Raw genomic sequence first — 12386 nt, 5'->3', positions numbered from 1 at the left:
GAATTAAATCAGAACGAACGACATGACTAAGAACTTTCCGAGCTAAAATGGCCGAACTCACTCGCAACCTGAACGTTTCATATTTTTATTTCAATGGTTGCGATTATAGCCATTCCTCCACAAGTCCACTAAAACCTAAAATCATAACCCGCAGAACCAATTCAGTCCTCGTAATTGTTATACAGCGGATAAAAATAGATGTTTCGGCATTGTTTTTTCGGTTCAATCATGTTTTTTTCCGCACGACAAAAATTGTTTGTAATCGTTGATTGTTTGTTGGGAATGACTAATTTATTGATCAATGAAGTTTTGTACTTGAACCTCACAAAATCTAGCGGGCTTTTCTTTTGCTGCTAGCTCTAATTTGTTCGTTTAAAGTTTTATTTAGCTGTCCGGTAAAGTATGTCCGCAGGAATTCTGGAAACAGGTACAAGAACGCCGTCTGAAAAATTATAAAACAACAGTGAGGACACACTGGAAAATTGATCCCACTCAACAACGTTGCCAAATCTTACTTGCAGCCCATGCGACCAGTGACCAGTCGTCCTGTCCAGCTTTCCTAGCGTGCATCCTGCATAGGAAAGAAAGCCATCTACGCCGAGTAAGAACCTGCTGTAAATCTTGTCTCGCATCCCGGACGCGATGAAGTCCGTCATGTTGGTGTGCACGAATCCGGGCTGTACCGTTTGGACCTCCACGTTGAACGGTTTCAGTTCTTCCCGTAGGGCCACGGAAAAGCTCGTGACGTAGGCCTTCGTGGCTGAGTACGCGGTGAGGTATGGCATCGGGCAGACCGCGCTCATGGAGGATATGTTCACTATCAGCCCCCGACCACGTTGCTTCATCGCTGGGGCGAGAATGTTGCAGAGGAGAGTCGTGGATGCTACGTTCACGTTGATCAGATCCCAAAGCTGTTGCTTGGACAGTGCGTACACCGGCTTTGGCGTTCCATGTGACACTCCAACGTTGTTCACTGTAGTGTTGGTAACGAGATATTGTTATCAGTTTCGAGGCACCGCTGATTATGATTAGGGTGAGGGTATACCTAAAATGCCGATATCCAATGGAAGGAGTGATTTTTCCAAATGTGCATAGATTTCTTGCCCATGGGAAAAATCAGCTACGACGATCTTCGTTTCCACGCCATGCTTGCTCTTGATTTCATCTGCCACTTGTTTCAACTTCGACTCATTTCGCGCGACCAACACCACGGGCATGCCCTTCTTAGCTAGGTAGTTTGCGTAACCTTTGCCGATTCCGTCTGACGCACCAGTAATGACTGTAAAATGTGTCCCAGTGTAACATTTTTGCAACTCATTCTGTCCACATTTTTCTTACCAGCCCATTTCCCATAACGTTCGGAGAGCTTGCGTCCCTGTACGAGGTTCTTGAGGCTTAGCAAAATCAGAAGAACTGGTGCACGGAGGTTTTCATACAACCAAAAGACACTGGTGTAAAGACCGACCGCAGTAAGAAACGTACACAACATTTTTACCTACTATACTTTCTGCCTACACTACTAGAATAATGGTTGTTCCAAACTCCGCAACGATGTGCTTCAAAGGCGGTGATACGCAACAAACTGAACGACCGAATTGTGTCCGCCTTTAAATGGGAGCCCGAAGGTCCGAAGCCATACACATGTTCGTTTCAACCGATAAGCTTCAGCGTAGATAAGGGTTGTGGACCCGAACCGCTATCGGTATGACACACCGCGAACCTGTTAGTGTTGGACTTTGCCAAAATTAGAACGAAAGCCAGCCTACATGGATTTTGATAGTCATCGAGCTAAAGATTGATTAGAACACTAATCCAGACGCCATGCGATGGCACCTCATATTGTTTAACGGCTGATAATGATGCAATTTTGTTTACTCATCGTACATCTTTCTTAAATGGTTTATGTTTACATCATCTGCCTGTGCCATATGATCGTAACCGTTGCTTTTTAACTTTTTTAAACTGTCCCTTCCCAATTAAACCATATTTTATATCTTCCCAAATACTGCAAATATGCAGGGAAAATTGGCTTTCCGGCATGTTGTAAAAATACCCATTCTAAATTAATCAGACCTGACGATAGAATTAAAAAGATCCCCAGGAAAAAAGGTTAGTTTTTCGCTACAATACCATTTTTCTTCATTATAAATTTTTTTATACAGTTCAGTTTACAAAGTACATTAATTTATACATTAAAAAGTAACGCATAACTAACATGAATAAGTACACTACAATACTCTAGCGGAATTTCCTTTTGTTGCTCGCTTTCGCTCCTTCTCCCATATTTTTGTTTAGTTTCCCAGCGATATATATCCGCAAGAATTCTGGAAACAAGTACATGCCCGCCGTCTGGTCGAAAATTGTGAATAAAGTGTTGTTAAAGTAAAACCAAATCCACTATGAAGTACGCAAAACTTACCTGAAGTCCATGCGACCAGTGGCCAGTCGTCCTGTCCAGTTTTCCTAGCGTGCATCCTGCGTAAGAAACAAAGCCATCTACGCTGACCAGGAATTTGCTATAAATCGTGTCTCGTAACCCAGACGCGATGAAGTCCGTCATGTTGGTATGAACGACTCCTGGCTGTACCGTTTGGACCTCCACGTTGAACGGTTTTAGCTCCTCCCGCAGGGCCACGGAGAAGCTCGTGACGTAGGCCTTCGTGGCCGCGTACGCGGTAAGGTAGGGCATAGGACAGACCCCGGTAATGGAGGATATGTTCACTATCAGCCCGCGACCACGTTGTTTCATCGCAGGAGCCAGCATAGAGCATAGGAGGGTTGTTGAAGCGATGTTCACGTTGATCAGATTCCACAGCTCTTCCTTGGACAATTCATACACCGGTTTTGGCCTTACATACGTCACTCCCACGTTGTTTACTGTAATGTTGATAACGAAACATTGTAATCAGAGATGAAGCACAACGGTTTATAATCTTGATAAAGGCGAAGTTTACCTAAAATGCCGATATCCAATGGAAGGAGTGATTTTTCCAAATTCGCATAGATTTCCTGTCCATGGGAAAAATCAGCTACGACGATCTTCGTTTCCACACCATGCTTGGTCTTGATTTCATCTGCCACCTGTTTCAACTTCGACTCATTTCGCGCGACCAACACCACGGGCATGCCCTTCTTAGCTAGGTAGTTTGCGTAACCTTTGCCGATTCCGTCTGACGCACCAGTAATGACTGTAAAATGTGTCCCAGTGTAACATTTTTGCAACTCATTCTGTCCACATTTTTCTTACCAGCCCATTTTCCATAGCGTTCGGAGAGCTTGCGTCCCTGTACGAGGTTCTTGAGGCTTAGCAAAATCAGAAGAACTGGTGCACGGAGGTTTTCATACAACCAAAAGACACTGGTGTAAAGACCGACCGCAGTAAGAAACGTACACAACATTTTTACCTGCTATAGTTTCTGTCCAGACCACTAGAGTAATTACTACTGGAGTTGTCCCAAACTCCGCAACGATGTGCTGGTGACACGCAACAAACTGAACGACCGAATTGTATTCGCCTTTAAATTGGTTCCCGAAGGTCTGAAGCCATACATGTTCGTTCCAACCGATAAACTTCAGCGTAGATAAGGGTTGTGGACCCGAAGCGCTATCAGAATGACACACCGCGAATCAGCTGTAAGAGTTGGACTTTGTCAAAATTAGAACGAAAGCTAGGCTTGGCGGATTTCGAAAGTCACCGAGCTAAAGGTTGATTAGAACACTAATCCAGGCGCCATGCGCGATGCAACTCATGTTGTTTAACGGCTGATAACGTTGCAATTCTGTTTACTCATTGCACATCTTTCTTGAATGGTTTTAGTTTACATCATCTGCCTGTGCCATATGATCGTAACCGTTCCTTTTCAACTTTTTTAAACTGTCCCTTCCAGCTAGAAATCGCAACGGGGTTTTTATTTGTTGGCACAAAACTTCATTAACTTGAGTCAATTGAAGCAAGTTTTATATTTTTCTAAACTTCACTATAAAGTTTTTTATCACATTTTGTTTACAAACTACAATAGTTTATGCATCAAAAAGTAACGCATTAGTAATATGAATATGCACACTACAATAAACTAACGAGATTTCATTTTGCTACTAGCTTTCACTTCATCTCCAATAGTTTTGTTTAGTTTGCCAGCGATATATATCCGCAAGAATTCTGGAAACAGATACAAGCCCGCCGTCTGGAAAAATTGTTGATAAAGTTTTATTAAAGTAAAACCAAATCCATTATGAAGTACGCAAAACTTACCTGAAGTCCATGCGACCAGTGGCCAGTCGTCCTGTCCAGTTTTCCTAGCGTGTATCCTGCGTAAGAAAGATAACCGTCCACGCTGACCAGGAATTTGCTGTAAAACGAGTCTTGTAACCCAGACGCGATGAATTCCGTCATGTTGGTATGAACGACTCCTGGGAGTACTGTTTGGACCTCCACGTTGAACGGTTTCAGCTCCTCCCGCAGGGCCATGGAGAAGCTCGTGACGTAGGCCTTCGTGGCCGCGTACGCCGTAAGGTAGGGCATAGGGCAGACCGCGGTCATGGAGGATATGTTGACTATAAGCCCGCGACCACGTTGTTTCATCGCAGGAGCCAGCATAGAGCATAGGAGGGTTGTTGAAGCGACATTCACGTTGATCAGATTCCACAGCTCTTCCTTGGACAATTCGTACACCGGTTTAGGCCTTTCATACGTCACTCCCACATTGTTTACTGTGATGTTGATAACGAAACATTGTTATCAGTTATGAAACACAACGGTTCATAATCTTGATAAAGGCGAAGTTTACCTAAAATGCCGATATCCAATGGAAGGAGTGATTTTTCCAAATGCGCATAGATTTCCTGTCCATGGGAAAAATCAGCTACGACGATCTTCGTTTCCACACCATGCTTGGTCTTGATTTCATCTGCCACTTGTTTCAACTTCGACTCATTTCGCGCGACCAACACCACGGGCATTCCTTTCTTAGCCAGGTAGTTTGCGTAACCTTTGCCGATTCCGTCTGACGCACCAGTAATGACTGTAAAATGTGTTCCAGTGTAACATTTTTGCAACTCATTCTGTCCACAGTTTTCTTACCAGCCCATTTTCCATAACGTTCGGAGAGCTTGCGTCCCTGTACGAGGTTCTTGAGGCTTAGCAAAATCAGAAGAACTGGTGCACGGAGGTTTTCATACAACCAGAAGACACAGGTGTAAAGACCAACTGCAGTAAGCAAGGTGTACAACATCTTTTGGTACTTTTGTTTCTACCTTCGGTACTAAATCAATGGTCCTTCCAAACTCTACGACGGTGTGCTTCGAAATCGGTGTCACGTAACAAACTGAACGATCGAATTGTGTCCTGCTTTGAATGGGAGCCCGAAGTACTGAAGCCATACACATGTTCGTTCCGACAGATAACCTTGACCTGAAGCGCAACCGGATCGAAAACCTACAGCCTGTACTCGAGTTGAACGCTTGCAGAATTCGTGTATGTAAATGTGATAAGCACCCTGTTAACGATTGATAAGAATACTATTCCAGATGCTAACTGCACCGACAGCGCACCATATTCCAACACATACAGTTGCACAGGTGGAAACGATGCAGTTCCGTTTATCATCGTTCTTCTGTCGTTGCTATTTCTTTTTACTGCACTTGACTGAGTGATTCTCCAATGAGTGCTTCTACTGATAATTCTTTTTTTTTTAACAAATAGTACATTACTAATTTAACACTTCTTGACTGATATACGACCCTATACATTTTCATGTAACATTCATTTTTCCAATTGCAGCGTGATCCAGATGTTACATAATTCATTCCTTTGGTATTTACATCTTTCTTTCTGGAATGTAAGCGGTACAACTCCATTGGTACTACTGAAACCACTAGGTCCATAAAAATCGGTAACAAATATTTCCCCATTTTCGGTCTGTCTCAAGCAAACTGACGCTTCGTTCTCGCACGCTTACCTTTCCCATAAAACACTCCATTTTAAATCAGTCTGGGGAACCATTTTTCATCACCGGACAGACGACAGGCTGAAATTGGATCGGTGTTGCTTTTACATTCCATGCCGTTTTATGATGATGGCATCCCCAACCTGGCGAAAGGTCTGTTATCAATTGTTAGCCTTGGATGTTTTTCTTTCTGGTCGTATTGAAACGGTTAAATTCCTAGGGAGAATCAAAGCGAAGAGTAAAAAAAGAACCAAACACCAGCATCGAATACGAACGGATAAAGCCGGCGAGGCTTATCATCGCGTGAAGTGATAGAAATTATGTTTTATTGTCACCCGCCGCATAAACCGACCGAGCACGTCTCTTCCTTTCCCGAGCCCGAGCCAAGCATTTAGCGCTTACCATTTTGTCATCTCGTTTACTTCCCCGGTGGAACCACTTTTCCCTTCGTGGGATCGTGGATCGTAAAACTAGGACCCATAACTGCCCGTGGACAATTTTTCCCAACATTGAATCATATTTTTACGACATTCCATATTCTATTTCACGTCCACGCGAAACCATCGTGGTGCGCGGGTGGGGAAATCGATTTTATTACATCCTTCTGACTGTTGCCCTCCCGCGCTCCTCCGTCAACATTTGACTTACTTTCTTGGTACTGTACTGACACACACACACACTCATACACTCTAAACGCACGCACATTCATTCCGCAAAGGGCTATTAATCTATTTCCGGCACTGCTTCGTCGATGGCAAATAAATACTTCTTCATATACAACACGCAAACGAAGCTACGCAGTAAGTGCAAGGCCTACTGCCTGCCTACCTAACGCTAATGGGTATAACCTGAATGAAGTAAACTTTAGTAAGGCGCTCATCCAGCACACGGAATCTGACTGTACCGAATGCAGGCGCCCAAATTGTCCTCCGGGCTTCCCCGGTCCGAACCCTCGCCGAAGTGAATGCCCAGTCGGAACGGCGTGACGGACGTCTCCACCCGGCACGGCGAAACTCCCGGCGGGCAGAGCGAGTTCCCGCAATGCACCGGTCGGCATGTTGGCAGATCGCCCATTCCGACTCCGATGAAGTCCTCCACGATGCACGGAAGTGTGATTCGATCGATGCAGTTGATTCCCTCGAACTGCCGACTCTGCCAACTCTCACGCCCCTTGCGCTTTCTCACTCGTTTTCCACCTACGCCAACAGCGTCATCATCGTCGTCGAAGATGCTGCGGGAGAAAAACGATGGGAAAAATCCATCGAAGAACCCACCGCCACCTCCGGAACCTTCGTCATCGGCCGCTGCTGTATCGGGGTCGTCGGCAGCCGGTTCCTGCTCGGCCGGCACGGGCTCATCCGCCGCCACTTCCTGATCGGCCACCGCGCCATCCTCCACCGCGGGAGGACTCGCCTCCGGTGGCTCGATAACCTGGTCCACAACCGGTGCCGTTTCCGCTGGAATGTCAGCCGCCGGTGCAAGTGGATCATCCGCCAGCGAGGGGTCGGAAAATGGACCGGTGCCGCCGGTGCTTCCGGGTGCGCCCGGTATTCCACCGCCACCCAGCGGTCCACCACCACCAGCCGGTCCTCCTCCACTCAGCTGACTCGGTAGCCCGATGCGGAACGACTGATCGTCGCACGGTTCGTACGCCACCGAGCACATGTCCTTCTCCTGCCGGATGCAGGCGCGATAGTTGTGGTTCGCCAGGTACCGGCCGTTCTCGGCAAAGTTGAACGTCTGTATGAGGCCCTCGGTGCCGGTGAAGTACTGCATGCAGCCAGAAGGTGATCGCTGGCTGAACGGGATCTGGGACACCCTGATCTCCCAAAGGCGCTGGGCGAAGGAACGCGAGGCAAAGTTCATCTCCAGCTCGATCTGCTCGTCGGCACGGCTCTTGGGGCTGAGGTCGTAGTACAGATGTTGGCCGGAGTTCTGCCCGCACAGATCGAACGGTGCGACGCCGCCGATCAGCCGGAAGAGGTCACCTTCGCAAACACCCGTACGACGATTGGGTTGGCCCTGGAAGAAGTAAAACCCACAAAACAATGAGACATCTCCACGACAAAGTTGGCATTGAACCGAAAACTGTCATCGCCAACATCGGCTCCTTTGATCGCACTCCTCCAACACCAAAGCCAAACTTACCAGCGCAAACTGTATGAAGTCAAACTTGAGCTGCGAAATCTCGGCGTTCATCAGCTTTATCTTCAGCTTGCAGCTACCGACGTCCTTCGGCACGATCCCGGGGAAGCTGGGCGACACGAAGTAGGTGAGATTGTTGGCGATTTCCTCGTTGCAGGTGGCGACGACTGGACCCAGCAACACCCGATAGGGAAGAAGAACCCATTAAGGCAAACGATACCATTGCGCCGGAAACGGCGTCCTACGTCACACCGAAGCAACCGTTTCCGGACGTCCACATATTGCTCAATATGGTACACGGTACTTACACACACAGCACACGCCGAACCCGAGCGCACACTGGCCCCGGGCTGTCCCGCCCTGGATGCGGCACTCGTACACGTTCATACACATGCCCGTCCGGCGTCCATCATCCGAAAGGCACTCGTCATCGACCGGCACCGGCAGGAAGTTCAGCACTGTGGACGAAATAGAACTCGGTTAGTGTGTGTGTGTGCTCCGGAAGGCTCGAGGAACGGAACCGAGGATGCGAGGGTACGGGACGAGTCGTTAAATTATTCACCAACACTACGTCCATCCCTATTGCTTATGGAGCAGTTTAAGATCGCACTCCGCTCGAAAGATAATCCATTTCGAAGGTCCCTGGTCGGAGCGTTACCTGGTGAAGGGATTTATGGCACGTTTGTTTACATCACTGCACCGCAAATAGGTTTAATCCGACGAGATACGATTCCCGGACGCCCACGATACCCATCTAAGGCCGGCCCAAAGCGGATAAGGCCGTAGTTGCAACTCGTTAAGCAATTCGTTTATAATTCATATCATCCATAGGGTTTCCACCACATTCCAAAGCGCAGATACTTCCACATTCGGAAGAGGGAGGCTAAATTTTTACTCATTCCTTGTTTTTCGATAGATTCTGGTGGAATTAAAAACGGTTGGAATTAAATCGGCCATGTAATCCCTTCGGATTGATCCGCCTTCGGCGGAACGGGAAAGCACGTAATCGAACGTCAATAATGGTTGCTACAAGAAAAAAGTTCCAATCGAACTGATAGCTTAACTGGCCCTTTTTACATTAGCAAATTAATTGCAGTGCGGAAAATCGCTAGCCCCCCCCCCCACCAGACCGACCGGACCAACTGTTGACCGACTCGGCGCTGACTTTCCCGAGGCTTCAAACTCCGGCTGGAAGATGTGCCACCGAAAACTTCCCACCATTTTCTCGAACGATGCTCGAACAGAACCATTTACGATTACTTTGGCTTTGGCCGCATGGATTATTCAGTACCCAATTAGCCCAACCCATTCGCGTTGCATTCCCTGCTCCGTTTCGGTTGCTTCGTGCAAAGCGGACGCAAACAAACAGAAGGTCCTTGCCGAGAATGCGGTCCGGTTCGACCTTTCTCACCGATGCACTTTCCCCCATCCCGGCCCCCAACCGTGTGTACGTCACGGAGCTTCTCGGAGGTCTCGTCCCGTACGACAAACTTTGCGACGTCCCGTTTGGCGGCGTTGGCGTTGGTAAGCATATTTTATGCTTGTGCCATCATGCGGACGGCAAGATGCAGCACGCTCGCACCGGGATCATGCTGCACGAGCACCGCCAGGACATGGGACGTGTTCGGCTTGCTCGACAAGCGAGTCTTACAACCCGTTGGTAAGCATTGCCTCGCCGAAAGTCACTCCGAGCTACCTTCTGGGACGACGCATTGTTGTTATTGTGTGCTTCCACAGCACACCGGGGTAACAAGTATATATTCCGTAAGCGCATTAAGTCCTCAGCGACCCTTCCAAACCCCCGCTCGCCAACTCGCAGACGATTGTTAATTTGGTGTCAGATCTGTTTAACAAACTGCTACTACTACTACTACTACTACTACTGCTACTTCCTAGACTGCTACCAGCACCTGCAGCCTCCTTGCAAAGCCACGAACAACTAAGTTTCTTTTCAATTCCACGTCCAACGAACCAAGGAAGGAGTTTCAAAAGTCTCAGCACACTCCTGGAACCGTTGGTGAAGTTAAATCTTTGCTTTAGTAATAACTTAACTTTCCTGTTTATCAACCAACTTGCTTTCCGTGAGCTTTGTTTAAGGGCGTGTGATGCATTTGATTAAATAACCCACTTCGAGGAACGCCGGTGGCAGAATTGTGTGTCTCGAGTTACAATTTATTTAACTTATAGTTTTATGAGACAAGAAAAGTTTTCTTTTTAATAATTGAATTATGGAAAACTTTTATTACAAACCAACACAGATTTTGTCGCGTGGGTAACATCATTTTTTTCATTTTCGATTACTGTTTTGAATAGCACTACTTGTTTCATTATTAGTTTTTGTACCCATTTCTGCAGATATATATTAATGTCAGTTAAAACTTAGTGTATGGTTTTATATTATTTATTTATAAAAAAAATTTATACCTCTCTTCACATTTTTGATAAATTCGTGAATTGAAGAATACCAAAATTTCTGTTATTTTTTGTACTTATTTCTTCAGTTCTATATTCATGTGGAGTAAAACTTGTATGGTTTTGTATTGTTTATTTATTAGAAATGTTTATATCTCTCTTGCCATTCTATATTCATGTAGTTCTATACTCACGTCGATTAAAACTTAGTGTATGGTTTTTTATTGTGTATGTATTGAAAATTTGTATATTTCTGTTGCCATTTTTAATAAATTCGCTAACTGAATTCCTAAATTTCTATTATTTGTTTTACCCATTTCTGAAGTTCTGTATTCGTGGCGAGTAAAACTTGATGCATGGTTTTGTATTGTTTATTTTTTAGATATGTTTACATCTTTCATTCCTTTTAATATATTTAAAATCTGATGAATTTCTAATTTAAAAAAAACTATGTTCTAAATAAACAGAATTAAACTGTAATTTTATAATGTTCAAGGTGGCAATAAACATAACAGTTGAGTGAGCGTTAACGGTACGGCGTTAAAAATAGTTAGTATTTTCCATTACGTTAAATAAATTTAGTACAATTCTCTGTTTGGTATTTCTACTTCATACGAAAATAAAAATTGTATAGGTGACTGATTTTTAACTAAAACGACATTACACATGCGAAAATACGGTAACTGACGAAATACCTAAAATGTAAAACAGTAAAACTTACGACGGAAATTAATTTAAATATTACGTAATTATTATTACTTCTCTAATAGCCATCTTTTAGATCTACACAAGAGTAGCCAAGCATTTTTCGTAAAACTTACTAGTTTTTCAGAAACCCACGAAATCCACATTAAAATCCCCGAAATTAATACAACGATTTCAAATGGAAACAGAAAGATTTAACCTACCGATCGAAATGCAATAAAGTAAAACCTCTTATAGTAAAACATTCAATAAACGTTGCCAATTAACCTGAATCAACCGACGATAAAAACAATCACCCCGGAAGATTAATGTTCCAGAACTTTCTGCATCACAACCCGAATGAACATGGCGCTCGAGTAAACAAACAACCATCAACGGCTCGATGCAATCGCACTGCAATGACGCCGTAACACCGGAACGTGTCGCTCTGCCATTCCGCCGTCCCGTTCTTCCCGTCCCGATTAAATCCGGTTTTAACCGCAGCACGATCTCACTTTCTCGATGAGTTCACGGTTCCAGAAACCCATTCCCGGACACGGCATGGCGGTATATAGAATGCCCTTGCGCTCCCTCACCGCCCAACGATTAGCGACTTTCTCCCGCGTACTTTAATTTACCTTTCGCGGAACGTCTCCTGCCACTGCCGGCCCGGCCGCCCCCGGTCAACCCATTCCCGTCGCTTGCGTCACCGTAGAAGGAAGCGGTCGATCCACCGCCATAGCTGTACCGGCTGCGACGTCCGCCGGAACCGGTTGTACCGTTCGGTCGGCCCGAATCTAGGTCAAAGGAGGTGGATTCGGTCGACCTTGCCCCTGACCGCCGGTCGGTCCTACCCGGGGCATCCTCCGCGGGCCCCCAGATGTCGTACGTCTTCATCCAGGGCCAAGACTTGGCGGCCAGCGAGGGGGCACCTTGGGAGGAAAGGGGCACCAGCCAGAGTGTGACCAACAGCAGTAACATCACGAGCATCGGCAGCAGTTTCCTCGGCACCGCCGAAATTGGAGTCCTTTTTCTTCGTTTCCTATTTCCACTTCGATTTTCACTGCACCAAAGCACGTCATGTTGGTGTGTTTTGTTTTGGGGCTTAGGGTCCTTTTTTAAACCCCCAATTTTTCGTTCTTCCACCACCCGTAGCACATGCTCCAACTCCGTCCTTTGCAACTCCGATGGGCCGACCAT

General features: G+C 46.0%; 4 protein-coding genes across 4 annotated transcripts; all 4 read right to left on the bottom strand.

Annotated features, from left to right (window-relative positions):
- Positions 1-331: 331 nt before the first annotated feature.
- On the bottom strand, positions 332-1489 carry LOC131293445 (inactive hydroxysteroid dehydrogenase-like protein 1). The gene is made up of 4 exons (XM_058321523.1): positions 1339-1489; positions 1046-1279; positions 516-973; positions 332-442 (listed from the first exon to the last, which is right to left on the bottom strand). The coding sequence occupies exons 1-4, from the start codon at positions 1487-1489 to the stop codon at positions 332-334; spliced, it is 954 nt and encodes a 317-aa protein (XP_058177506.1).
- Positions 1490-2238: 749 nt separating this feature from the next.
- LOC131293444 (inactive hydroxysteroid dehydrogenase-like protein 1) lies at positions 2239-3398 on the bottom strand. Its single transcript, XM_058321522.1, has 4 exons — positions 3248-3398; positions 2955-3188; positions 2420-2877; positions 2239-2349 (listed from the first exon to the last, which is right to left on the bottom strand). The coding sequence occupies exons 1-4, from the start codon at positions 3396-3398 to the stop codon at positions 2239-2241; spliced, it is 954 nt and encodes a 317-aa protein (XP_058177505.1).
- Positions 3399-4073: 675 nt separating this feature from the next.
- On the bottom strand, positions 4074-5231 carry LOC131293443 (inactive hydroxysteroid dehydrogenase-like protein 1). The gene is made up of 4 exons (XM_058321521.1): positions 5081-5231; positions 4788-5021; positions 4253-4710; positions 4074-4184 (listed from the first exon to the last, which is right to left on the bottom strand). The coding sequence occupies exons 1-4, from the start codon at positions 5229-5231 to the stop codon at positions 4074-4076; spliced, it is 954 nt and encodes a 317-aa protein (XP_058177504.1).
- A 1590-nt stretch (positions 5232-6821) lies between these two features.
- Positions 6822-12386, bottom strand: LOC131293442 (uncharacterized). Its single transcript, XM_058321519.1, has 4 exons — positions 11825-12386; positions 8399-8548; positions 8094-8257; positions 6822-7967 (listed from the first exon to the last, which is right to left on the bottom strand). Exons 1-4 carry the CDS (start codon positions 12384-12386, stop codon positions 6822-6824), a joined length of 2022 nt encoding a protein of 673 aa, XP_058177502.1.

This window comes from Anopheles ziemanni, chromosome 2 (assembly GCF_943734765.1).
Source record: "Anopheles ziemanni chromosome 2, idAnoZiCoDA_A2_x.2, whole genome shotgun sequence".
Classification (NCBI taxonomy): Eukaryota; Metazoa; Arthropoda; class Insecta; order Diptera; family Culicidae; genus Anopheles; species Anopheles ziemanni.
This window is presented reverse-complemented; position numbering and strand designations above follow the sequence as displayed.